A 27515-nucleotide genomic window follows, 5' to 3' on the forward strand; every position below is an offset into this window, starting at 1 on the left:
TCCTTAGGTGCTCTCTTTTGTCAAAAACACTGACAGGTCCTCCCTAAGTATTATAATCCTGAAGAAAAGGTAGTAATAACAATAATTTCTGTCAATTTTTTTCTCTGTTATGAAAATCATTGTTTCTTTCGGTGGGACTCACACACTTGGTTGATTTAGTCTACTTTTTAGTGGTGCTCTTCTTCCCTTTTTTTTTTTTTTTTTTAAACCTCCTGACCTCCTGTACATTTTTGTTGTTTGGTAATTTGTGATACCGTATTTTCTACTTCAAAGCTTTAAAATACTTTTTAGAAGTATTTTACAAAATACTACAAAACTGAATGGACTTTATAACAGAAGGTGGGAGAAGTTGAATAGTAAGTGATAAGACTTCTCCTCGTTGGGTAGTTTACAGTCTTGTAACTGTGTCTGAGAGTCCATTGATTGGTGGTAATTGGTGTTAATTTTTTGATTAAGAACCAAACGATATGTTTGGCAGAAGGAGAACACGTAGTTAGGAGGTTAATAAAATGGCTACCACTCACTGAACTCTTAATATAAACTGAACACTGTGTTAAGTGTTTCATAGACATTACTTCATCTAATCCTTGTAATTCTTGGAAATAACTGCCGTATGGGAGATTATTCTTTCTTTTATTATTTTTATTATTTTTATTTATTTATTTATTTTTTAAAAAGATTATTTATTTATTTATTTGACAGACAGAGATCACAAGTAGGCAGAGAGAGAGGAGGAAGCAGGTTCCCCGCTGAGCAGAGAGCCCAACATGGGGCTCGATCCCAGGACCCTGGAATCATGACCTGAGCCGAAGGCAGCGGCTTTAACCCACTGAGCCAGCCAGGTGCCCCTCTTTTTTTTTTTAATCGAGGATTTAAAAATGGTCCAAAATGGTCCACGTGGACTAAAACAGTCCAAGCAGCCCAAAATGGCCCCCCAAAATGGTCCTTTTTTGTCTCTTGTTTCGATGGTCTGTTTTGTTTTGTATTAGTATAGCTACCCCAGCTATCTTTTGCTTACTGTTTGCATGGAAAATCTTTTCCTGTCCTTTCAATTTCAACCTATTTGTTTTTTGTTTTTTCCTTAGTAGTTTCCTTAGTAGTTACAGTTAACCTCTCATTACAATCAAGTTTGCATTAATACCAGTATAGTTTCAATAGTGAACAAAAACTGATCCTTTTCAGCTCTGTTCCCTTTTCTCTTGCATTATATAATTATTATTTTATATATATTATATAATTATTGTTTTAATGGTTTGTCATTTAAATCCTATAGAAATAAGGGCACCTGGGTGGCTCAGTCAGTTAAGCGTCTGTCTTTGACTCAGGTCATGGTCCTGAGGTCCTGGGATGGGGCCCTGCATTGGGCTCCCTGCTCAGTAGGGAGTCTGCTTCTCCCTCTCCTTCTGCCCCTCCCCCTGCTTGTGTTTTCTCTCTCTCAAATAAAAATCTTGAAAAAACATAAATCCTATAGAAATAAAAGAAGTTCCAAAATGCAATACTACTGGCTTTCATATTTACTTACCTCAGCTACCTTTACCATTCTTTATGTCCTTATATAACTTTAAATTACTTTTCAGTGTCTTTGCATTTTATCCTAGATGATTCCCTTTAGCATTTCTTGTAGGGTGAGTCTAGAAATAACTAACTCCCTCTGTTTTGAAGAGTGTTCAGAATGCCTTCTAGAATTTCTGTCTAAAGGATGGGCAACTGGGACCTTTATCACTCAGTCTTGTCCTTCGTTGGTTGAGGACCGCCCTTCTCCTTCCGCCTGGGGAGCCACATTTGCCCACACTTCCAGGCTGTGTCTGCCCGCGGGCTGAGTGGACCATTGAAAGTCCTGAGATGGGGAAAAAATGGAAAAATGAGCAAATGCATGTTTGAGATGCCATTCTGTTAATATGAAGGGAATCTTCCCAGGAAGTCCACCAAAGCTGTGACTAGAAGTGGGCTGAGGAGCTATGACCTGGTACCGTCAAATACCTTGTATTTTACGGAATCTGGCTTCTTTTTTTAAAATTAATCACATTTGTTTGTTTCTAGGATTCTTCAGTCGTTACCAGTCCCCTCATGTGTTATTGCTGTTAGTATCCTATAACTAATTCATCTTGACAGGGACTTGGGACTTACCTGTCTTGGGCGTAGGTTCCAGCATTATTATAGTGTTTGTTCAGCCTTTTCAATCCCTCATGGAAAACTGGGACAATTTAGGAGTTAAAGAGCTTTGTTTTCTCTTCATTGGGATTATACTATCTTCTGAGATAAGCCTACTTTTTTCTTCTGTTCTTTAAGCTATGGGGGGAGGAAGAGAGAGAAAGAGAGAGAGAGAGAGAGACTTCCTTTTGTTTTCTCTTGCATTTTGCAAGCAATAGATATTTTTGAGGTTTGGCCTTTTGGAATCCACTGGTCAACTTAAATTCCTTTTCCTATCTATCTTCAAATTCCTCCCTCCATTGAGTTTGATGCTATGGAATCACGGCTTATATTTACTGTGAAATTTCGGAAATGTTTTCTCAAATGTAAGGAGACATTGACTGTGTCCAGACTGTCGTGTCTGGCCATCCTGAACACTGAGCTGACGTGGTCACTGTTTACATCCTTCCTTTGGTTCCAGCTGGCCCCGGACCCTTCGGTAGGTATGTCTGTCTTCACACAGTACAGACGCATCTGTCAGTCTGTCATTTTTGCTCTCCTACCCCATTCTCTTCTTCAGCCTCACCCTTCCTTTCCCTCTTCCTCTAAAAGCTGTCTAGAATGGTCTGTTCCAGTATGGTCTGTGGACGCCTACATCCGACTGTCCTCATTGCTCCCATTTATCCCATTGCCTTGGGACCCTTATTCAGTGATTACAGCTAATCTAGTAAACTACTTGGTGTTTGGAAGTGGTAACATAACTAACTAACTTGTGTTTTACCAGTAATTTGGGTTCTCTATCCCCACCCCCCTTACTTCTTTCTTATCCATGAGGCATTGGATCACAGGAAATATCAACTGGTCATTAACATAAGGGGAAAAGTAATTTAGTCCTTTGGAAGGAGAACTATGAAAGTTTCTACTCAGGTGATTATAAAATGAACATGTGTGTATAATTTTATTAATATATATTTTGAAATCATTTTATTTTATGACTAGTTAAAGGAGAAAGGAAAGTGTTGGGTAGCACAGAAGAAAATATTTAAGAAATAGAGAAGACAAGGGAAAATCAGAGTATGTTGTGGGGTCATATTAAGTATGACACAGGGAGTTCTGCATTTCTTAAGGTAAACTGGAATAGAGGGGTGAGGGAGAGAGGCCAGCCTAAGTACCAGTTCTAATCAGCGTCACCCGAAGGCCAAAGACATGATAGATTTTTGGGATTTCAGGCAAGCCACTGTGGGGAGAGAGAGGGACAAGGAAGGAGGGAATGGGAATGCGTGTGTCCATATGTCTGTCCTGGTCATAGGAAATCTCACATAACAATTTTCAGCAAATGCTTGTCAATTATGGTAAAGTGGTATAGATCTAATGATTATTGTGTAGGTGTAAGGAGCTTGGTATACATCCCAAGTCTAAATGCTTACTAATTAATACCAGCATAGCAGTGAAACTTGCTTTCTGGGAAAAGAGCTCTCATAGTAATTTGTCTCTTGTTCACTTGCCTTTCCCTCATACGTGTGGAATGAAATGTATGCTGCATGACTTTCTGAATATTATAAAAGGCTTTCTTTATTTTAAAAGCTGAGTAGTGAAATAAATGCCAAACCAGCCCAATCTCAGAGTATGCAGTAATTTGTGCTAGGGTGCTTGGAGGAAACGTTTTTCCAAAGGCTGCCAAAATTTTATGTTAAGAAGGTGACATTCCTATAACTATTTCAGCAGGTCGTAGTTTTCTTAGGCTTGCTTTGATAGCTGGCTTTTATTTTCTCATTTATCTATTCAGTATGCATTTGAGTGCCTTCCATGAACCATGTACTTCATTAGTCACTGAGGATAAACAAGGCAGGAACCTTGCCATTAAAGAGTGAGTCTAGGCGATAAGATGGAAATGTAAAGAAACATTGAATTTTATTTTGTTTTTTAAAAAGATTGATTTTTAATGTCAAAATACAATTGAATATTCTCAGGATTTTTAAAAAAATGAAATCTCTTTTGTAATAACATTTGATACTCTGATAATCCTTGGGTCCTAAATTGAAGCATTGGTATCTAAAGTTGACTCGTTATTCTCAGACACCAGTTTGGATTTCCTTAGGCTGAAAATTATATTTGTCTAAGAATCCATTAACTTTGATCTCCTGAAGTAAATGTTAAGCTAGGCATCCATCCCCATATCATCAGCATTTTCTACAGACAGAATTGTTACTTTTATGCCTCTACTTAAATGATAGAGGCAAGGTAATTTAAATGAAAGGAGAATGGAAAACTTAAAAAGTATCCATTTTAGGGGATCAGAAGGGAGCCGGAATTCCCCATCTGGTCATGGCAGCTGTATTATCTTCAAATGTCTTTTATCATAATAAAGATAAGTTTATGAATTTGGAAATGGTCTATAAAATTAAAAACTCCCTCATGTTCATTATTGTTTTCCTTAGAAAGGTAATGAATAAGATTTTCTGCATATTCAATCAACTCAAGTGTTCATATATTTTAGTAAGTAAAATGTACATAAAGCCTTAAAATTGTTACTTTTCTGTGAAAACTTAGGCCCTAGCGAATTCTAAATCTTCACTTGATGTTAGATGACTAAATGGTGTCTTCCTTTGGAAGTTAGAAAACAAGAATTTTTATGAAAATAGTTTATTTCACACCAAAATTTTATCACACAACAAAATCTTATTGGCTTATTTTTATCTTGGAAGAATATAGAGTGATTTTGGAAGCCTGTGTTTTAGGGACTTCATGTTTAAATTGTGTTAAATACATATACTGCCCACCCCCCCACCCCCCGCCAACAGCTCTTATAAACAGAGACCGAGGCAAAGTAATAATGGGTTGTGAGAATGAACTTGGCTCAGTAGGTAGGCAGAGACTTTAGAAAGCATTTTTGGCACAGAGGGTTAGTTCACTTTTCATGAATTAGTTGTTCCTTTCTGACTTGTGTGGATATTTATGGAAATTTAATTTAATTTTTCCCTTGATAATTGGATAATTTAATTTGATAATATAATTTTACGGGCTAGTTTAACACTTTAGTTTTAATGTTCATTACTCCTTAACTTTTTGTAAACTTTTAAGTCAAGAGAACTCATTATTAACAGCAAAAAGTAGTAGTGAATAATGTTAACATTTATTGAGATTAGTTTTTACAGTGATACCTAGGACCTTCATTTGATCTGAATAAGCTGAGTATGAGTATTACAATGATTTCATAGATGACATTACTTAAAAGAACTCTGCAGTTAGTCCTCTGGAAAAATGAGCTGTATTTTGGAAAGTGAGCAGCCACACCTCCCATTTATCCACTTTATATATACTGATTTTTGTAATTGACAGCCTTCCTGTTAAACTTGCTAGTTATAAATCTCCTCATCCTTAATTATTATTTTTATTAATGCCATTTTATAGTGTCAGTCTCTTTAGAATTCACTTTCTAGGCACATTTGACTATGCACCCCTGGCCTCCCCTTTACTCTCTCACAAATCAGGATGTAGCCCAGTCTTGGAAAGACAATCGCTGTAATATATCCACTATTGTTTATTGTCTATTTGAGCTCCGGGTTGAGACAGAAATTTTTCTGAATGAGAGAACAACCCTCAGCCATTGTTAAACACTGAATGACTTTGGAAATTAGTTTATGTGGCAGACTCGATAATATTTCATAATGGATTCAGCCTAAAGCTACAAGGAATAATAATACTTAAATGCCAAATTGATGCTGCCGTGAAAGTAATTTTGATGAGAAGGAATGTTGTTTGAATACAAATAATGTCAAGCTGTGTTATATTTTTCACATGTCAAAAGTTAAAACAAGGAGTGGGATCTACATTTCCACACCAGTTTGCGGCAGATACAGTTCCAAGGATCAAAGTACAGTTTGAGCGGTGGTTTTTGGAACTCAGTGCAAGTAAAGGATTTTTTAAATTTCAGAATCCATTAAACTGCCCAGTGAAGGAACTTTCAAGTCACCTTCCATTGGAACAACATAATGACAAGCTGAAATGCACGTACCAGCAGAAGAATCTAATTCTGTGAATACCTTTGAAGTAATTAAAATCATATGCTTGTGGACTGGGGTCAATATTTGGCAGTACTTATATCATTGAAAAGACATTTTCAAGGGTGAGCTATGTAAAATCGTATTATAGGTGAACATTAATAGATGAACATCGATTTTGATGATAGGGAATACCGACTTTGAGTCATAATGAAATGAAATACTTTCCTCCCAAAATAATTCCATTCTTCTTCACAGACTGGCATTATAAAAATTTATTCTCAGCATTATATCTTGCATTTTGTCAATAAAAACTATACATTTTTCTCTTGTTAATAGTAGTTCTTATATAGTACTGATTTTGTTTCCTGGCTACCCAGTCTAGCGTATTTAATCTTTGGCCCTTTACATAAGACGTTTGCCAACATGGAGCTAAACAATGATTATTTTGTTTTTAAGTGATATCATACTTATCCAATCACAAAAGAAAGAACTCTCTGTTGGTGAGGTTTCAACTATTAGCAGAGAAAAAATAACTCTACATCATTCTTGGGATAGACTTTAGATGACCATTTAATCCAGTTTAATCCAAATTCCTTATTTTGCAATTAAGAATCCAAGGTTTAGTGGGAGTTGGTCATTGGTAGAATTGAAGGTAGAACTAAAATATTCTTATGTTCTGTCCAGTGTCTTTTTTATTTTTCTCAAAGGTGATTTATTTTAGAGTGGGGGTGGGGCACGAGCAGGAGAGAAAGAGGGAGAGAGAGAGAAAATCCCAAGTAGACTCCACGCTGGAACACGAAGTCTGACACAGAAGCTGACCTCACGACTCCGAGATCATGACCTGAGCTGAAGGCAGATGCTTAACTAAGAGTCTGTCACACTCAACCAACTGAGCCACCCAGACGCCCCTGTCCAGTGTCCCTTTAGTATTCTATGGTGGGTGCTGAGGATGACAAAAAGTATGAGAAAGAGTATCTAAATCATCAAGCAACATAATCTAGTTGAGTAGTGTATCAGGTTCTTAGCAAGAAATAAATGGTACACTAAAATGGAGAGAGAAGCGTGAGGGCGTTAAGGGAAACAACCCTTATTACCACCACCCAAGGCCTAAAGAGACAAAGGATAGCTGTGGGAGCTACAGGAGAGGGTCCCCAACAGAAGCTGTAGCTTTCCGTGGAGGAATCCAGCCACTGCCAGCCTGTGTTGTGTAGGAAGGAGCACCTCCTTTTCCTCCCGGCCTTTCCTGTCTGCTCTGCTGGTATCTCCTGTAGTCTTCTATGAAGACTCAGATAACAGGCAGACAACCTTTTGATGCAGACCAAGAAGGTCAGCCTCCCAGGGAAAACTGCCATTTGGAGAGTGGATATGAAGGGACAAATGGAGAATATCAAGCCCAAAGGGCACTATTGTTTATACAACAGTACATGGCAACATATATGAAGTGTGAGCAATCCAGACAACATGTATTTTAGATGATGCTGTATTCACACATAAAGTATTTTATGAGCATTTTTGTAATGCTTTATCTGGAACAAAAGTAGTGCAGTCATTGGTATTCTAAATTGTAGGCCACTCTTCCACTGCCTGAAGTTGTTCTGCTCTCTAATAGAAACAGATGTTGTTTTAAATGGTTAAGAACTTAACTTCAGCAGGAGACCAAGTAATAAAAGCCAGGAAGGCAAATAATGTTTTACAAGTCTTTATCATTTGAAAATTTGTCATTTTCATATATTTTTAAAAGATTTTATTTATTTGTTTGACAGAGATCACAAGTAGGCAGAGAGGCAGGCAGAGAGAGAGAGAGAGAGAGGAGGAAGCAGGCTTCCCACGGAGCAGAGAGCCTGATGTGGGGCTCGATCCCAGGACCCTAGGATCATGACCTGAGCTGAAGGCAGAGGCCTTAACCCACTGAGCCACCCAGGCACCCCTGTCATTTTCATATTTTTATAAACTGGTCTTATCTATAGGGTGAAAGAGACTACATAGTAGAGAGTCTCAGCATAATAGTGAAATGTGAATGTTCCAGTATAATAGTGAGATTAAAATTCTGGATTTTGCAGTTTGAGGACCCATAGTTTGAATTCTGGCTCTCTCACTAACTTGCATGTAAACTTGGGCAAGGTATTAGTGTGTCTCTCGGCCATAGCTTAACTGTCAAAATGAGAACAACAACAGGTCTTAAATGACATGCTGGCATATAGTATGCTGTCAATAAATTTTAGCTATCAGGAGTAGTATAGATAGATTCCATGACCAAAATTTTAGATTTATAAAATGTGACAAGTGATATTTATAGGTTAATTCATTTGACAAGTGTTCAGTAAACAACTGTTATGTGCTGGGTACTCACTTTGCTAGATACTGGGATCACAGTTGGGGACAAATCAGACCTTGTCCTTCTAGAGGCTGAAGGTACATAATTTGCGTCTGATTTGTATTAATAATTGGTGAATTAGTAAACAGTGCTGATGCTGACATACCTGTTGCCAGCCTAATGGTTTATTTAGCTGTCCTCATTAACCATCAGCATACCAAAAAGGCTAGGTCAGTTTATTTATTAATGGCTTTGTCATCAAGAATTAGCACAATTTGTCGGTGTGCTGTTGTCCCCTAATGAATGAGCAGCTGTTAATTTGGGGAGAGGGGAGACTATCAAGTTAAAAATAGAAGTATTTTTAAAAATTCTAATATGTTGATGACCGATAGGTGTTAATAGAACTATCTGGTTTCCTTTTTTATGCCAGTTGTAGGTGCTAATGGTAACTGTTACTTGGGCAGCACTATCAGAAAGTTCAATTTTGGGAAAACAAATTTATTCCATACTGAACAGTCAGCAGTTGCTCTCAGTTTGTGTAGGATCTCTAGAAGTTACTTGAGGCTTGATTTTTGACCTGTCAACTTCTTTTTTTTTTTTTTTAAGACTTTATTTATTTATTTGACAGAGAGAGAGATCACAATTAGGCAGAGCACTAGGCAGAGAGAGAGGGGGAAACAGGCTCCCCACTGAGCAGAGAGCCCAATGCAGGGCTCGATCCCAGGACCCTGAGATCATGACCTGAGCTGAAGGCAGAGGCTTATTAACCCACTGAGCCACCCAGGCGCCCCGATCTGTCAACTTCTTTATCTGATCCGTATCACATTATAATAAAACTTAATTTATGTTAAGTAATTCCCAGAGTTTTTACTGTATACATGGAAAATTAGTGTTTAATGGTCTCCAATATGGTGATGTTTTTCTTAAAATGTAGTGTCAAATTTATTTTTGTATTTAAAATTTATTTTAAAAAGTCATTTTGCTCATGAAAAGCATAAAGTTTTTAGTACACTTTTTTTTCACAATTTTAGGATATACTGTGAGGATCCTTGGGGATTTGATCCTTTTTTTATAGACTAGAGGTTCTATTTTCATTTTCAAATCAAGTAACTGTGGGGCTAGTATCTTTGTTTGCTTAATTTTAAGCTCTGTTACCATGACAAAACTTATTTACTCAACTAATGCCTAGCACTGTCAAACAGAGACTGCTGGCAACTTGAATAATTTCTTTCTGCCAATAAAGTCCCAAATAGAAATGGCAAATTTTCATTTTAAATGCAAAAGAATATTTTTGTTACTATACATTGATTTTAGAATTTCTTTCTTGGTTAATTATAATCCACTTTGATGCTTTTATGACAACTTTCTTTAATATCTTTATCTCCTAAATTTAACATTCAGTTGTAATATAAAGGCAGATAAGGGCCTAGTAAATGTATCTGTTAAAATTAATAACAATAATAACAGTAATTATTATTTAAAATTTTAGCTGTGTGAAGTTTAATTTCACCCAAGTGACAGGAAAATATTCTTAAATATACCTGTGCTTCTTTCCAATATAGCCGTTTTTGTGTGAAATGTCTTTCATGCTTTGGAGATGTAGCTGTCTGGCAGAATCAGAGTACTTGCTTCTGGTCTTGAGTCTTTACCATGCTGGCAGTGTGCCCATTCATACTGAATAATCTATTTCTGATTATTTGTTTCAAAATTAGCTTGCAGTTGCTGTTTCCAAAACGCTTTATTGTTTAGAGAATACTTTCACCGTGGCCTTTAAGTGTGTCTTCTATTTGAAGAGGCCAGATACATCAACTGAGATTAAGAAATAGGAAGTAGAGAATAAAACCAAGGAAAATAAGGCTTAAGTCAGATGTAGAAAGTGGTTAAGCGGATTTTTGTTTACAGATCTACCTCCCCCCACCTCCGCCCGTTTGGGGAGAAAATCACATCTGAGTATAGTTGGACAGATGAGTTGGTAGTATTATAAAAGGTAATCAGAGAGAGATGCTTGAGTTTTGTTTTCAGAAGGCCTGTCTCGCTTAAAACCAAATAGTACCCCCCCTCTTTTTAAAAAAATTGAACGTCTTCCTATAGGTAGTTTTTTTTAGTTGAGTGAGGTTAGGCACAAAGGTAAGAAAGATAAGGAAAATAACTTAGTTACTCTGGTCTTTGTTCTCATTATCTGTAAAATGAGAATATTGAAATTGTTGACTTCTACATTCCCTTGAGCTGAAATATACTCTCAATATTTGTAAAGGATAGTAACATGATACAAATGGTTGTGATAAATTAGGTGTAATTGTCAGAGAGGAAAATTGATTGGAGTTTGTTGTGAGAGATCCAGCCTTGATATAATAAAAATGTAAAAATGTACTGATGACAGAAAATCAGGAATATCTTACATTGAATTAGATTGATGATGAGGAAGGGCAGGGATTTTTAAAATGAGTAATTCATTCAACAGGTTATTTAATCTGAGTTTCCTTATACAGTAAGAAAAATGCTGATCTCACGGAATGAATATAAAGGTCGAATGTAATAATGTATATAAAGCTCCCAACAGAGCACCTACCCTCATGGACAGGTTTTCATTCTCTTTTGTTGCAGGTGGTTTGCCAGACCACATGGTTTGCATATGATATCTCTTATCTTTTAACAAGGTTTTACTTGTTTTAGTTACAGTTTGTTCTGACCCATTTGTTCTCTTTCAAATGCATGTCGCAAACAGTGTTTAGGTATTACCTATGGGGCTTCCCACCCTCTGTCCAAAGATGGATTGGACAGAACCCATTTTTTTGAAAATGGGAAACTTCAACAGCCACTTTGGTCCCGAGCCCATAACTGGCATTGAAAGTTCTAATAATCAAAGGCAGGGTAGGATGGGTAGAGAGGCAAAGCCTACAGTTGGGCCCCTGAAAGGAATTTTTGGCTTTATCCTCTTTTTTTTTTCCCCCCTGAAAGAGTGTACCTCGTCAGTGTTCCTCCTGAGGCAGAAATGACACACGGACTATGAGATATGCTTGCAGTCTCTGCCCGTGGTGAAACATCATGAGGACTCTCTGTGTATTATTTGGGATTGCAAAGACTGTGTCTCTCTGTAAACACATTAGATGAGACAGAGATACAAAAGAGCCAAAGAGCAGAATTCCTGAACAAAGAGACTTCCAGCAGATTTTGCATGTGTTATTTTTTAGTTTTTTTTCTCAATACATACATGTAACCATTTCACCAGTACTGCTTGTGTCTTGGTTGGCTCACCATATTCAAGTTTGAACTATAATTTATCTGTCCCCAGATAAATTTTAAAGGGCAGCCAGAGAAGAAATACATGTTGTATTTGCTTTGTTAGTCACAGGGTGTGCCTGTCTATAGGACCAGCTAGTTCCTTTGTTTCACTTGAACGACTGTGATTGTGGATCTTTTCATTGTGTGAGCCCTATAGAGTTGATGGCCAGGAAAAAAGCGACCCAGACGACTCTGTTTCAGTGGTAAGTAGGTGGCAAGCCGTATAGTAGTACAGTGTCTGAGAGCTTGGGCTGTAGCCCATCAGCCTACCTGTTATATGTAGAGATGAGGGTGTCTTCAGGTTTGGTTGTAAGACCACCATCTTAGGTTGATCTCACATCCCCTCCACCTCCCCAAAGGCCCTTGTGATCTGATTTTCTTTCCAGACCCAGAGTCAAGTTTGTAGCATATTTTTATCAAAGTGAGGAGCCATTTTTTCTCTTTTGGTCTTGTTCGTAAGCCACCCTTAGAATTCTAGAATATTTGTTAAGATATGCCTTATGCATATTCTTCAAGTGTTTTAGTAAGGTTTTAAACAGTATTAGCTATTATTAATTTAATCCTCATATTTTCTTAAATTATACTAAAACCACATTGTAACTTAAATGGAAGACATTTTATTTATTCACGATGGTGGGGGTTGGGAAATAGAAATTATTTTCTTTAAAGGCTCACAATTTCAATTTTTCCAGTTATTTTTGGCATATCATCCCCAGAATGGTGAGAATGTGGAGTCTTTGTCAGGGATGGAGATAAAATTTTGTCAGTCATAAGCTAGAGAAAGTAGTTGAGGCATGCACCAAGATGTCTATCCAGAAAGACCTATGAGATCTAGAGGAAGAGCGGGTAGGTAAAACTTTGAAAACCTGTAGAGATTAAGATTAAGATTAAGAACACTGGTAAAATAGAAGCTATTACATATTATACTTAGAAAATGGCTCTCTTTGCTTCAAGTCCCTCAACACACTGATTAGGCCATGGTATGTGGAACTGTTTTACAACTTTTAAATGATTATGAAAAATTGTAAGATTTTAAAAAAGGTGTTTTACTCAGTTTTAGAACATCAAATGACAAAAACAAAATAGTCTCCTAAGAGCTAATGAACAAAATTTTAAGTTCTTATTAGTTTATCAGTAGGATGTGGAGATTTAAGTAATTGGTACTTCCACAGGTTAAAGCTCTGTGTATTTCAAACAATGTATGACTTCCATACTTTTGTATTATCCTCACTCAACCTGTGTTTATTCCTGTCCCTTTAAATGTCTTTGTCGCTGGTTTTTGTACTCTTGACAGGAAAAAAAAATGAAACTTGTATTTCAGGTGCTCCCTTATAAAATCTGAATGATTAGTCCAGCTTCAGAAAAATCACACCTTATACTACAGTATTATGTAATTTATTTCCTTTTGAATTTATGAAGAAAAAGAAAGGGGAGAGAATTTTATTGGTACTCGCCTGGCATGTTCCAGGACCAGTAAATAAACCAGTGTAGCTAAATCAGCGTCCTCTTACAAGAGAATTATAGGGGAGGAATTGGAAACGAGAGGAAAACATCACTCTTTTGAGGAATTTTGCTCCAAAGGGGAGCAGAGAAGTGGGACAGTGGCTGAGTGTAAGTGTGATCCCGAGAAGGTATGTGTAGGTGAGATGTGAGAAATGACAGCATGTTTATAATCTAGTAAGAGTGATTTTGTAGAGAGAGAAAATGATGAGAGAGGGGAGAGAGTAGTTTTTGTAAATATCTTCAAGTAGGCAACCTGGGATTGGATCTAGTATGTTTGTGGAAAACCTGGCCACTGACTAGAGCTCAGAAAGTCCATCTTTAGTAACTGCATGAAATGCAGGGAAGGTGGGATCTGATTTTACAGGGTGACTTGATAATTAAAAGCAATGTTTTTGGGAAAGATCTCATAAAAAGCATTAATAATTATCCTTTTAGCATACCGGAGAGGGAATAAAATTGGAGGGAGGTAAAATTTGAGTTCAAATTCTAGCTCTGTGATTTACTAGCTGACATGTGAACTTAGTTACAACATCCCTGTACTATTTAGGGGTGTAGAAATAGAATTCATTTTTAAGCTGGTTCAGTTAAAAAGATTTCAATGACGAATCGACTTTGAGAGAATGAGCAGAGCTAAGAGAATGGGTGAGAGATGGTGAGACGAGCAACCATGAAAAGCTGTTACTTCTCCTGGGGCTTCAAGGATAGGGGTGGAAATGGTGTTTTCAAAGTCACAGCCTCAGTTGCGAAGGGAAGGCCATCTGGTAAGAGCGGTAGTCGTGGGGGCGGGGCAGAGGGGAGGGGAGGTACACAGTCATCCCTCCGGACAGTGGTGTGTATGCAGGCAACAGAAAAGAAATAACCTTGATTTCTCTTTCCTCTCAGATTCCAGTTTCCTGTTGGTGGGTCCCAGGGTAAGCAGAAATCAGCTGCATGGGAGCTTAGTGTTAGAGAATAGGGGTCAGCCTCCCTGGGATCGAGCGAAGGGCAAAAGGACTCTGGGAGGCAAATACAGAATTATTAGTATAATCACCGAGCCCCAACTTCTCCATAGAGAAAATGGGGTGACTGGCAGAGTTGTGATTTTACATGGCTGCCAAGTGCCTGGGACACTGCTGGCATATAATAGTGTTCAGCAAATAATAAGAAGATGGTATGGCATCATGGTTAAGAATCCTTAAAGCTTTGGAGTTAGAGCCCAATTCAGTTTCTGTCTCTGCCACTTACTAGTCATGTGACTTTGGGCTGGTTACTTAACCTTTCTTAGTCTCTGTTGTGTCATCTGTAAAATGGGGAAATAAGGCTTACCACAGAGAATTCTAGTAAAGATTAAAGGAGACAATATGTATTAAGTGTCTAATATGGTGCTGGTACCTAGCAGACTAAGTTACCATAATCATATTGTTTGGATTAGTGGGAGCGGTATCCAACTAATACTAGTATACACACACACACACACACACACCTTTTTTCTGCTTCTCAGTTCTTCTGTCTGGGGCCCTTCTTTGTCATGCAGGGGTCGAGGGTACGATCTTTGCCCTTTAGACGGTTAGAAAGTGCAGGTTCAGTTAGTTTAACACTTTGGCTATCCATTTACGTTCCTGGTTTCTGGTCAGTAAACAATCACAGAGTTAAATGGTTTCTTTATTGGGCCTACGTCGGAAGGCATAGAAATAGAAAAAGTTGGAAATACTGAAATTCAGTCAGTTTCGTTAGCATGGATTTATACACAAAGCTCAAGTAAATTGTCATTAACCAATTTGAGAATAAAGGGTATTGTAACAGTTAACTCACAGCTGTACCATAATAAACATTTTTTTAAATTTCACATAAGTCTAACAGTTCTGTGAGTTTGGCTTGAAGGCGCATATATGTTTTTCTTTTTGGCTACATAGGGAACAATAAAATAAAACCTCATTGACGTAATAGAACCTGATAACATCTCCTGGTTGTACTGGTGATGTTTCACTGTGGTATTGGTGGTTTTGTAGAGCTCTGTAAAGCATGTTGGACTTATAAACATATTCAAACAGAAACTTATCAGGATTCAACTTTTTAAACCACAAAGCTGAATTTATATGAAGGCATAGTCTTGGCTTCACTTTATCAAATCCCCTAAAAAATTCTTTAAGTAGTATATACCTCATATGCTACTTAGAATGCTGTTTTTAAAATTAGTTTTGAACAGATGACCTCAGTATGTGAAAATATATAATAATTTCCGATACTGTATTTGAGCTGAAAAGGAAACATAAATATTGGAAGCTCCTAAAACAGCTACTAAAATTTCATACTTTCATTAAATTGTGCCTTCTAATATAGCAGAACCATATTCTGAAAACATACAGTACCCACTACAACTTCTTTTTTTACTGTGGTTAAAAATTTAGCTAAATTATTTTTCTATTAAAATTATTTACAGACTCTACTTTGGTATTGGTACTAAAGTTTAGATGCCTAAAGTTTTGCTGACTTAGGAACAATGTATATACTGGACATAAACTGCTGTTTCCTTGGAAGTAAGACTTTAAAAGAGTGGTCTGTTATTATATGGGAGGAATGAATGTTTCTGCCAGTTTTTCTTAAACTTTTAATATCCATGCACCATATACTATGTATTCAGTATGCGTGGTAGGCACCTGTCAATTTTAGACAAATGTGTAAAAATGATTCATTATAATTTTTTTAAAAGATTTTATTTATTCATTTGACAGAGAGAGATCACAAGTAGGCAGAGAGGCAGGCAGAGAGGTGGGCGGGGTTAGGCTTTCCGCCGAGCAGAGAGCCCGATGCGGGGCTCGATCCCAGGACCCCAAGATCATGACCTAAGCCGAAGGCAGAGGCTTTAACCCACTGAGCCACCCAGGCACCCCCATTATAATTTTTAAAAACTAAAAAGTCACAATATTTTTATATCACTGAACACTGTTTGCAACATTAAGGGTATCTCTGTTGTGGCTCACTGATGAGTAGATAGGTTATGTGTTGTAGATTCATTCTGTACCCAACCAAATACTATTCTATTCTGTGTTTCTGTTAAATTAGAAAAATCCAAGCAAAATCGTAATTGGTTGATGAAAGGCAGCGAGTGTTTTTGGCTCTTGGTTCTGAATACTCAGATTCAGCGTGACCCCTGCAGTTGTAAGGAGATTTCTCACTGAAGGTTATTTTCAGAGCTGTGTCAGTTGCTAAGCTAATGACCATTATCATAATGCCCATTAAAAACTTGAGAAACAGGGGTGCCTGGGTGTCTTTGTTAAGCACCTGACTCTTGATTTTGGCGGTGGGACATGGTCTCAGGGTCATGGGACTGAGCCCCACATCAGGCTCTGCACTTCGCCAGGGGTCTGCTGGAGAGTCCCTCTCTCCCTCTCCCTCAGTCCCTCCTCTGTCTCTCTCAAAAACAAATACATTTTATTTGCCCTATTTCCCACAGCACACGGAAAGGATGTATACTCTGTGGCCAAAAATTGCGTGTAGTTACATATATGCTATTTCTTAAACGCTGAATTATGACCAGCATATGTGTTTCAACCACCAGCTGTCTTCTGTGAATAAAGTCGTGTATAAATCTGCAGTTAGGAGATACATATTCTCATTGTTTGGCAGGACTTCTTGCTGTACAGGTAACTGATTCTCTCAGAACTTCTAATACACGTTTCTCAGTTTCTGTCAGAGTTCACAAAATAATCATTAAATGGGGGGGGATCCTCTTTTGTAGTATGGGTTTTCAGTGATAGACACGTAGGAACTTGTCTGCCACCCTCCCTCCTCTAAGTATTGCACATAACCAGAGTTGATTCAGACTTAGCACATGAGCATGTTCATCCAGCAGTTAAGTGACATAGCTACTATATGCAGGCGTGACGGTAATTACTCTTACATCCTATGCCTTTTTGGTTCTGGGATACCCCAAGGTGTCATATGGTAAGTATATGTTGGAAATCTTACAGCATAATGTTTATCATCTGCGTGGCTGGTTTTACAGGCCCCTCAGCAGTAGTATATCTTTTTTTTTTTTTTTTAATGCGCATTTGCAGTGAGGAGCAGAGAATCTGGATGGTATCTCTTCTGTTTTAAGAATGAAAATCTTGGGTGCCTGGGTGGCTCAGTAGGTTAAAGCATCTGCCTTCAGCTCAGGTCATGATCCCAGCGTCCTGGGATCAAGTCCCGCATTGGGCTCTCTGCTCAGCGGGGAGCCTGCTTCCCTTCCTCTGTCTCTGCCTGCCTCTCTGCCTACTTGTGATCTCTGTCAAATAAATAAATAAAATCTTAAAAAAAAAAAAACAAAAATCTTCAGATTCATGTAAGAAAGCATTATGTTCTTGTTATAGAAAGATTCTGTTGGTTTTTCAAAACGATTATTAGGTTTTGTTGGAATATGACCTAAACGTTTCCATGGCTTCCTATTATCATTATTTGGTGAAGTTTCAAAGTGGAAAACAGAGGAATATAGGGTAAATGAATACAAGTCTAAAAAAAATTAGCTTTTAGATAGTCACTTTTATATGTTCTAGTAATATGTTCATTTTTTGGGTTTGTGTGGTATTTGCATTAAATTGTATTCCATTTGCATTAGAGACTTTTTTTTAAAAAAAGATTTTATTTATTCATTTGAGAGAGCACAAGCAGGAGGAGAGGCAGAGAGGGGGAGAGAGAGAAGCAGACCCCCTGCTGAGCTGGGAGCTCAACTTGGGTCTCCATTCCAGGACCTGGAGATCATGACCTGAGCCACCCAGGCACCCCTGGAGTCTTGTTCTTGATCTAGGCTGAGCATTAATTCTGAGTTATCTGTTTCTGTTTTTATCAACACCTTAAGCTTTAGGAAACCAACTTTGAGCCATTTCTTTTTTTGATTGGAGATATAGTGCAACACAATGAAAAGAATGGAAACTTTAATAGATGCACACAATAATATTCCAGTGACGTAAAAATACTTCAGTTAAGATAACTTGTAAAGAGTAACACAGGCCTTAGGGCACCTGCCCAGCTTTTAAGAAAATAATAGCTATTACGATGAGGATGATGAGATCTCTGTGGAAGTCAGATTTAATCTAATATTTCATAATTGTGAAATATATGTAAAGTATATAGATTCCTTTTTCCCTCTAAATATTCCAGACCACTGATGAACAAGTGATTTATAGATCATAATCTGATAAATAATGGCTAATACTCCATTACTGTTTCCTAGTTTAAATTTTATCTAAATCCTATTATTATAGAGCCATTGAGCAGTATCTTTCTTAAGGATTTTGTTATTTTGAGTATCTCTCAATCTATCCTGTATTATTAGTTCTGCTACTGTCCTGGATCGTTCCTATCAGGTATAGACAAGCTCTAGAACCTAGAGCTTTTGTTAACCATGTCAACGACGACAAAAAGTATTATCCCCACATTCTTTTCCAACCTTTATCCCATTTCGTTCTTGCCACTTACAGCACAATTTCTCGAGTTTTCACTAGTCACTGTCTTCACTTCTTTACCTTCCTAAATTCTTAGCTTTTAATTAAAGCTACAAAATACTTACAAAATATGCATAAAGTATAGATGAAGGATAACAAACACCAGCTACTCTCCGTTACCATTGATTTGGAACATTACCGGTAACTTTCAAGTTCCTTGTATGCCATGCCTGGCTCCAGTTTCCTTCTCTTATCTCTTAGAAACAATCACCATCCTGAATTTCTTAGAGTTTCCTATATATTTATATTCCTGGAAAGTAATTATTTTAATATATATTCTATATGATATAAATATGTATGATATATATCTTATTTATATTCCTGAAAGTAATTATTTTAAAAGTATATTTTACTTTCCTGAAAAGTAAATATTCTACAGGTATCAAATTATACTGTGTGTATTCTTCTGTGACTTTTCTTATTCAGTCCTCTGTTTCTGGGATTAATTTATGTAGTATGTAACGGTACTTCATTTATTTTTGCCGTTGTATTCCATGGTATGAATATACCAGTGTCCCCATCTTGTTATAGACAGGTGGGTTACACCGAGTTTGCTTGCTACCCCGTACAGTGCTGCTGTACCTGTGCATCTAGGTTAAACGGTACAGCAAAGTCCAAGTTTTGGGAAGGTTTTCCTTCGGATCTGTTGTGGATTGATGCTTTTATAAAATGCACTAAAAACATTTCGGCCAATGTTAAATTGCTATAAAAATCCCTAAGCCTGTACTGTTCATTTCTTTCTTTATCTTACCGTGGAGCACACTTGGAGTCACACTGCTTTCCTACATTTGTACCTGCAGAATTCCTGGCTCATACATCGTCTGCGACCCAGGCAAAAATTGTGTTTGCTCAAAATCACTAATCGCTAGGTGTTCAGATTAAACAGAATACAGTCTGCTAGCCGTTTATGACTTTCACTGTATGTTTTTTCAGTTGCTAACCTGCAGGGGATTTCAGACAAAGGCCTCCAAGAGCAGTTGGAGTAGGGCGTCCATAACCTCTCATGTTGCTGCAGCTTCTAAGCAGGCAAACCTTCAACACGGTGCACTCAGACCATAAGTTAATGGTGTTTCTCTCAGCAAGAAGCCGGATGACTTTATGTCCCTATTTCTCAGCCTTATTTTTATTATCATTCCCCTCCCAATGGCCTTTGTAGGCATCTTTCCCCTCTAATCTCTCTTCCTCCTCCATGGAGTTTCAGTACTGTAGATTGACAGTCTCTCCACTTCTGTACCTGTGATGTTTGGAGACCTACAATCATTTCATTATTTTAAAGATTTGTGTGTGTGTGTGTCTGTGTGTGTCCTAAGAACCAGTTTTCACCTGCTTGGGAGTGATAGCACTAACTTAAGAATGCATAATATGAATACAGGTCTGGTTCTGGCAGTAGACTACAAGCATTTAAGAAGATAGTATTTAATTATAGTTGAATGGAATGGGGAGCAAGGAAGACTCCGTGTTAAGAAACTGTCCTAATGAAAATAGGCTTGATTTAGCAAAAGATCAGCTTCTATGTAGACCCATGAATTGGGAAAGTGAGGAATAGTCATTTGTCACTGTTTAATGACATACTTTGTAGAAGACATGTGGAAGTATGGATTGGAGGACGGTAGTTAGGCAAGTTTGCAGATTTAGAATGCAAATTAGTGATTTGATGCCTATCTCCTAGGTAATGTTTGGTGACCGATCATGTGGCTCTGACTTCACACCTGTCTGTCCTGTGCTTTTATTGGTGACTTAAGAAAACCTCAGGTTTGGGGCACCTGGGTGGCTCAGTGGGTTAAGCCTCTGCCTTTGGCTCAGGTCATGATCTCACGTTCCTGGGATCGAGCTCCACATTGGGCTCTCTGCTTGGCAGGGAGTCTGCTTCCCCCTCTCTCTCTGCCTGCTGCTCTGTCTGCTTGTGATCTCTCTTTCTCTGTCAAAATAAATGAACAGAATCTTAAAAAAAAACAAAAACACCTCAGGTTTACAAATGATGAAAGGAATGGTCACAATGCTAGTTGACATCCTCAATCTCAAAAGAAAAATTAAGGACAGAAGTAAAGTATTGCAGTTGGGTCTAAAATACCAATTGTAGGGATGCCTGGGTTGGCTCAGTTAAGTGTCTGCCTTCAGCTCAGGTCAGTCCTGGGATCAAGCCCCATGTAGGACTCCCTGTTCAGCGGGGAGTCTGTTTCTCCCTCTCGCCCTGCTCCCTCCACCCCCTGCCGTGTGTGTGTGTGTGTGTGTGTGTGTGTGTGTGTGTGTGTGTGTGTGTGTGTGTGTTCGCTCGCTCACTTGCTCGCTCTCTCTCAAATAAATAAATCTTTAAAAATAACAATTGTGTGAGAGTGGACAAAGTGGAACATAGAAATACCAAGTATAAAAGAAACTTAGGGATTTAAGTTATGTTACTCTTAAAAAAAAATTTATCTATCTTAGAGAGGGAGAAAGAATGTGGGGATAGAGAGAGAGGGAGAAGCATATTCTGGGTTGAGTTTGGAGTCCTATGCAGGGCTCAATCCCAGGATCCTGAGATCATGACCTGAGCTGAAATCAGGAGTCTGCTGCTTAACTAGCTGAGCCAGCCAGGTGCCCCAAGTTACATTACTTTTAACATGAGTGTTCTGAGAAAGTGATTAACATCTTAAACTGTATTAATTAATGTTTCTAGAATCTAGAATGTATGCTGGTCACATCACAACCTGAAATAATTATGTCAGGATTACACTTAGGGCCATATAAAATATTGCATAAATTTAATGAGTCTACTAATATTCATGAACTACTTTGCATGTAGTTATACCATGTCCATTCTGTAGGTACTGGTCCGTGGGTTTTAGATGTAGTTACAGTATGTTGGGATATTCTTTGGGGGAGAAATAGGTTTTTTTTTTCGCTAGCAAGAGATGACCTTTTGCAAGGATGTTTACAGGGAGATGGTGATAATGACAACTGACAATCTTTTGAGTGATTAAGGGTGGGTATGTCCTCTAAAATAGGGGTCAGCAAACTGTAGCCCACCGACCAAATCCAGCCAGCAGCCTGTTTTTGTAGGGCTTTTCAGATAGGAATGGTTTTCCATTTTAAGCATTGTAAAACAAAAAGATGATGTTGCAGTGACCTTAGGCGGCTTCCATAGCCTGAAATATTTACTATCTGTCCCTCTATAGAAAAAAAAATATGCCAACTCCTGATAAAATATTGGACCAGGAGACAGAAGACCAAGGATAAAAAACAACACAGATAGTTCACTATTCAGGTGCACCTGGTGGCTCAGTCCATAAGAACATGTGACTCCTGATCTTGCGGTTGTGAGATCGAGCCCCTGTCGGGGGAAGAATTTACTTGGAAAAAAAATAATAGTTCAGTATATAGAAATCAGGTGATTGTATTACAATTTAGGTTTAAATTAGAGACTAGGAAGCTATGTAGAAAATTGCGATTATTATCAATTTATTTTGGCAAAAGGAGACCTTTTTATTAAAGAGAAATTTATGATTAATTTTAGATAGCAGTTATAGATTACTAAATTAAAGCTAATGTTTTCTCCTTGAGCATAGTGACTGTTGGAAAGAGAAGTGGCCAGAAAGCTTGCCGGGAAGAAAAAGGACAGGAAAACACTAGCCTGGGACTAAGAAGTTATCATGGATAGCCTATAAAGGAGACAAACAGGAAAACGGTCACTAATTATCTACATATCAAAAGGGTTGAGTGTTGCTGTTTATAATCTGTTGCTTTATACTTAATCTAACCTCAAGGACAAGCTTTTTTTTTTAAAGATTTTATTCATTTATTTAATGGAGAGATCCCACCTAGGCAGAGAGGCAGGCAGAGAGAGAGGGGGAAGCAGGCTCCCCGCTGAGCAGAGAGCCTGATGCAGGACTCATCCCAGGACCCCGAGATCATGACCTGAACCTAAGGCAGAGGTTAACCCACTGAGCCACCCAGGTGCCAAGGACAAGCTTTTTAAATTGCTTTTGCAAGAACTGCCTTATTAGTAAGGAAATAGCACCACCTACTGGCGTGGTTTAGAATGATAAGTGATGATCCTTTGAAGATGGTGGGAGGAGGGAGAATGTCTGATGATTTGTAATTTTTCTTGTATTTTTAGTAACTAGGTGTTATTTTGATTTGTATTTTCCTTTTTGTGGTAATGGAGATTTTGAAGGTTAATATACCTTATTATAGTGGCTTTATTCTGACAATTTTCTTGATTTCCTAATCACAGAGTATATAATTCATGGAATATTCTTTCTATAGATAATTTTATTCCCACATTTCCAGTTGCCCCCCCCCCCCAAACTGTAAGCTGTCTTTTAGGGACCTGTAATTGAATATGTTCTATTTCATCTTGACATATATTTGTTTATTTCTGATTTGTAACTAAGTGTTTTATTTTGTTTTGTTTTCCAGATGATTCTTTGGGATTGGGACTTAAAGCAATGGTATAAACCTCATTATCAGGTAAATACAGTAAATATCACTAATGTCTGTAATGAAACTTTTTTTAAATTGAAGTATAGTTGACACATAATGTTAGTTTCAGGGATATTGTAATGAAACTTTTGGCATTTTGTTATTTTTAATTTTTATTTATTCATTTTACATATATATATTTTAAATCTTAAAAAATATTTTAATTATTTGAGAGAACATGACGGATGGTGGAAAGGGCGGAGGGAGAGGGAGAAGCAGGTACCCTGTGAGCGGGGAGCCAGATACGGGGCTTTGATTCTGGGCTTGATTCTGGGACCCTGGGATCAAGACTTGAGTCTAAGACAGGCTCTTAACCAACTGAGCCACCCAGGTACCCTGAAACTTTTGACATTTTATGTAAGTTATATTCATGAGATTTCTGTGTCATAAGATTTTCTTTAACTGAACTAAAAGAACTGTCTTCTAGGTAATTTTTAAAAATATATATATTTTAATCATGAGGGGAAGAAGAAAATGATAAGAAACCATACTTGTGTAAGAGTTATTTTTTTAAATGTTGGTAGTATAATCTGGGCTCAGAATAAACGAATAATTCTATACTAAGCATGAGATTTTTTTTTTTTTCTGATTGTGGGCAACTGATTCACAGAGGGGGGGAAATAGATTAAAGGCCATATATGAGAAGAAGTAAAACATTTGGCAGAATATTTTACTAGGGAAACAAAACACAGTGTTTGGGTTTTTTTGTTTGTTTTTGGTTTTCAGTAAAATTTCAATTAAATTATACATACAAAAAAGTGCACAACTTCGTGAATTTTCACAAACTAAACATTCCACATAACTAATATCCATTTCAAGAAATAGAACTTTACCAGCATTCTAGAAACCTCACTTATGTACCATTCTCATTATTGACTGTATCCCCAAGGATGATGTCTCCCTGACTGATGTAGGAAAGATGTTAGGGTTGAAAGCAGAAGGCCAAGAAAGAATTCTTGAGACATTTTTGGTGCAAAAAGGCGATTTTATTGTAAAGCATGGGGATAGGACCTGTGGGCAGAAAGAGCTATACTGGGGTCATGAGGAGTGGCCCATTGTATACTTCCACGTTGGGAGGGGTTGGGGTAGTCTAAGTCTCTAAGGAATTTTGAAAGCAAGGTTTCCAGGACCTTGAGGGGGCTAGCTGTTGTTAGGAAAAGGTCACGTATTATCATCTAATAAAACCTTAGTCATGAGACCCTTCAGATGTATATTGGTGCGATATATGCTGGGGGGTTTAGAGATAAAAGAAATTTCCAAGGAATTTTTATATGTTAAAGTAGACTTACAGGATGCTGGGGGGTGGGAGGGATAGAGGGTAGGCTAGGATTGCCTTTTGCCCTTAGCAAAGTATTAACATCGAGTCAGTTGAGCCCTAGAAGAATGTCACTCTGCCTTTCAAGGATTTGTCAATGGGCTTAGGTAGTAAGGAAATTTAATATTTCTTCTGCCTTTGCTTATTTATGAACTTTATATATATAAATGGAGTCATATAATATATACTTTTAAACTTTTTTGATCACTTAAGTAATATATATTAATATCAGAAGAATTAAAAATAGAAGTATAAGAGAAAAAAGAATCACTCCTAAATACAAGCAGTAACTATGTTAATTATGTTAACTTTTGATATATATCTTTACAGATCTTTTCCCATTTTTCCATTGTATTGAAATGTGTATGCATTCTAGTCTACAAAAAATATGTTATAAATTATGTAGAAATATATATAACATAAATATTAACAAAATAAAAAATTATTAATGTAAATATTTATAAAATTAATGATAAACTATGTTATATATAATATGCTGGTTTGAAACCTCATGGTTTCCACACTAATAGATACACATTAATTAATACCAAATCTCTGTTCTTTATATTTACAGAAACATTACTCTCTTTATTAGATTTATTTAGTTAGTTGTCTCTATCCCAATTTTTGAAAAAAGTGCTTTCTGGCTGTCAGGAAGCAAGAATTTCTATCCCCTTAAACGTCCTGTAATTGGACTAAGAATCAAACTGATATAAGACAGATTAATAGGAGAAAATGAGATTTAATAGGCATCCTTATAGGCAATCCACATAAACGTGAAAATTCCAAAGACAGTCTGGGAAAATAAGGCATATATGTCATTCTCAGCTAAGGACAAAAAGGGGACAGGGGTCTGAGACTTCAGAGGGAAGGAATATAATTCCCAGGTTGGTTAGAAGAACAGATGTTTGGTCATTAGATGTTTGCCCTGCCATATAGGTGGTTCACTCAGATAGAATTGATTTCTGCTGGGGTGCCTGGCTGGTAAAGCATGTGACCCTGGATCTCAGGGTTGTAGGTTCGAGCCCCACATTGGGTATAGAGATTGTGTAATATCCTTAAAAAATTTTTGTTTCTGCTAATAACCTTTATTTGGGGAAAGACCCTCAATTTAGATTCTTTTGTATATTTAAAGGAGGGGCAGAAGTTTTTCTTAAGGCGGCAGGATCTCAAGTGCTTTCAGCTCAAAATAAGACAAATGCCAAAGTGGCACATTCTGGGAGGGCCTGTCTTGAACCCCTTCCCAGCTATTTTCAGTAGTGCCGCTTGCACTCTGGGTGTCTTTTGTTGGGTGTATATCTTAGAGTGGATCGCTGGGTCATTGGGTTTGCATGCATATGTGGAGTCCCAGTAGTTAGCTCTCAGTTTTCCAAGCACTTATATATCAATTTTTACCCATCATCAGCCTTTGAGAGTTCCAGTTGCTCCACATCCTTGTGAACACTTGGTAGAGTCTCTTTTAAATCCTTCTGCTAGCTGTGCAACAGTGTATCATAGTGCTTTTAATACTTGCATTTCACTGATGTCTCAGCAGGTTGAGGATCTTTTCATATGTTAATTGGCTACCCAGCTATTCTTGGGTGGGGTCTTTATACTGATTTACTTGGTGATCAGTAGGATTTGTTTATGTAGTTTGGAAATGAGTGTGTATGTGTATATGTGTGTGTGTACACACACACACTATATATGTATGTACATGTATACATACAGATTCATAAAAGTGTATATATGTATAAAAGTGTATATATATATATATGTGTGTGTGTGTATATATATAGAATGTAGCTAAAATGGGTGGGTTTTTTTTTCTAAGATTTTATTTATTTGAGGGGCACCTGGGTGGTTCAGTGGGTTAAAGCCCCTGCCTTCTGCTCAGGTCATGATCTCAGGGTCCTGGGATCGAGCCCTACCTCGGGCTCTTTGCTTGGCCGGGAGCCTGCTTCCCCCTCTCTGCCTGCCTCTCTGCCTACTTGTGATCTCTGTCTGTCAAATAAATAAATAAAATCTTAAAAAAAAAAAAACAAAAACAATTTATTTGCGAGAGAGAGCATGAGTGGAGAAGGGCAGGCAGAGAGGGAGAAGCAGCTTTCTGCTGAGTGTAGATCTCCATCCCCTACTCCAGGATCATGACCTGTGCCGAAGGCCTATGCTTTACCAACTGAGCCACCCAGGCACCCCAAAATGTGTGTGTGTTTTTTAAAAAAAGTCCTTTCCGAGTCTGATTTATCATGATGTCTTTTGATGAAAATATCACCAATGCTTTCTCTGGATACCTTTTATCAGATTAAGGAAGTTAAAAAAAAATTAAGTAAGTTTCATTCTAATCCTAGTTTACTAAAGACCTTTATTTTTCTCTTTTTAGTCATGAATGGGTGTAGAGTTTTTATCAAATGCTTTTTCTGCATCTATGGAGATTATTCCTAGATTTAATTTTTTCTGTTTATTCTATTAATGTGGTGAATTATATTGTTTAATTCTGTGCCTGTGTTAAACCATTTCCATATTCCCAGAATAAAGCAAATTTGATCAAGATATTTAAAAAATATTATTTTTATTAAAATACTAAAAATTAAAAAATATTTTAAAATATACATGGATATGTGTGTGTGTACACACACACACACACACACACACACACCCCACTGGATTTCATTTTTTGTTTTGGAATTTTGAATCCATGTTTACGACAAAATTGGCCTATAATTCTTGTTTTTCATAATGTTCTTAGCATGTTTTTGGCATAAAGCTTATAATGGCCTCATAAAATAGAGTGAGATATTCACTCTCTGTTACCAAGAAACACTTGGTAGGATTGGTATTCTTTCTTTAATGTTTGAAAGAATGCTGTGGTAAAGCCATCTCAGTTTGGAGCTTTTTTTATGAACAAATGTTAAATTATGGATTCAGTTTCTTCAGTAATTTTAGGCATGTTCAGTTTTCTGTCTGTTCTTGTAACAGTTGGATTAGTGGTGCTTTCTAGGAACTCCTTCTTCTGTTGTTCCCTCCAGCCTTGAGACTGCTGGAAGCTCTATTTTACTTTCAAA

At 37.4% G+C, this 27515-nt stretch overlaps 1 protein-coding gene across 1 annotated transcript in view; it reads left to right on the top strand.

Moving 5' to 3' along the window:
• Positions 1-27515, top strand: part of PDE3B (phosphodiesterase 3B) — a 178341-nt gene that overhangs the window by 88248 nt on the left and 62578 nt on the right. Inside the window, exon 2 of the mRNA XM_032360189.1 lies at positions 23094-23144. Within this exon, the coding sequence (XP_032216080.1) occupies positions 23094-23144 (51 nt within the window). The remainder of the gene's footprint in view (positions 1-23093; positions 23145-27515) is intronic.

This window comes from Mustela erminea, chromosome 9 (genome assembly GCF_009829155.1).
Source record: "Mustela erminea isolate mMusErm1 chromosome 9, mMusErm1.Pri, whole genome shotgun sequence".
Classification (NCBI taxonomy): domain Eukaryota; kingdom Metazoa; phylum Chordata; class Mammalia; order Carnivora; family Mustelidae; genus Mustela; species Mustela erminea.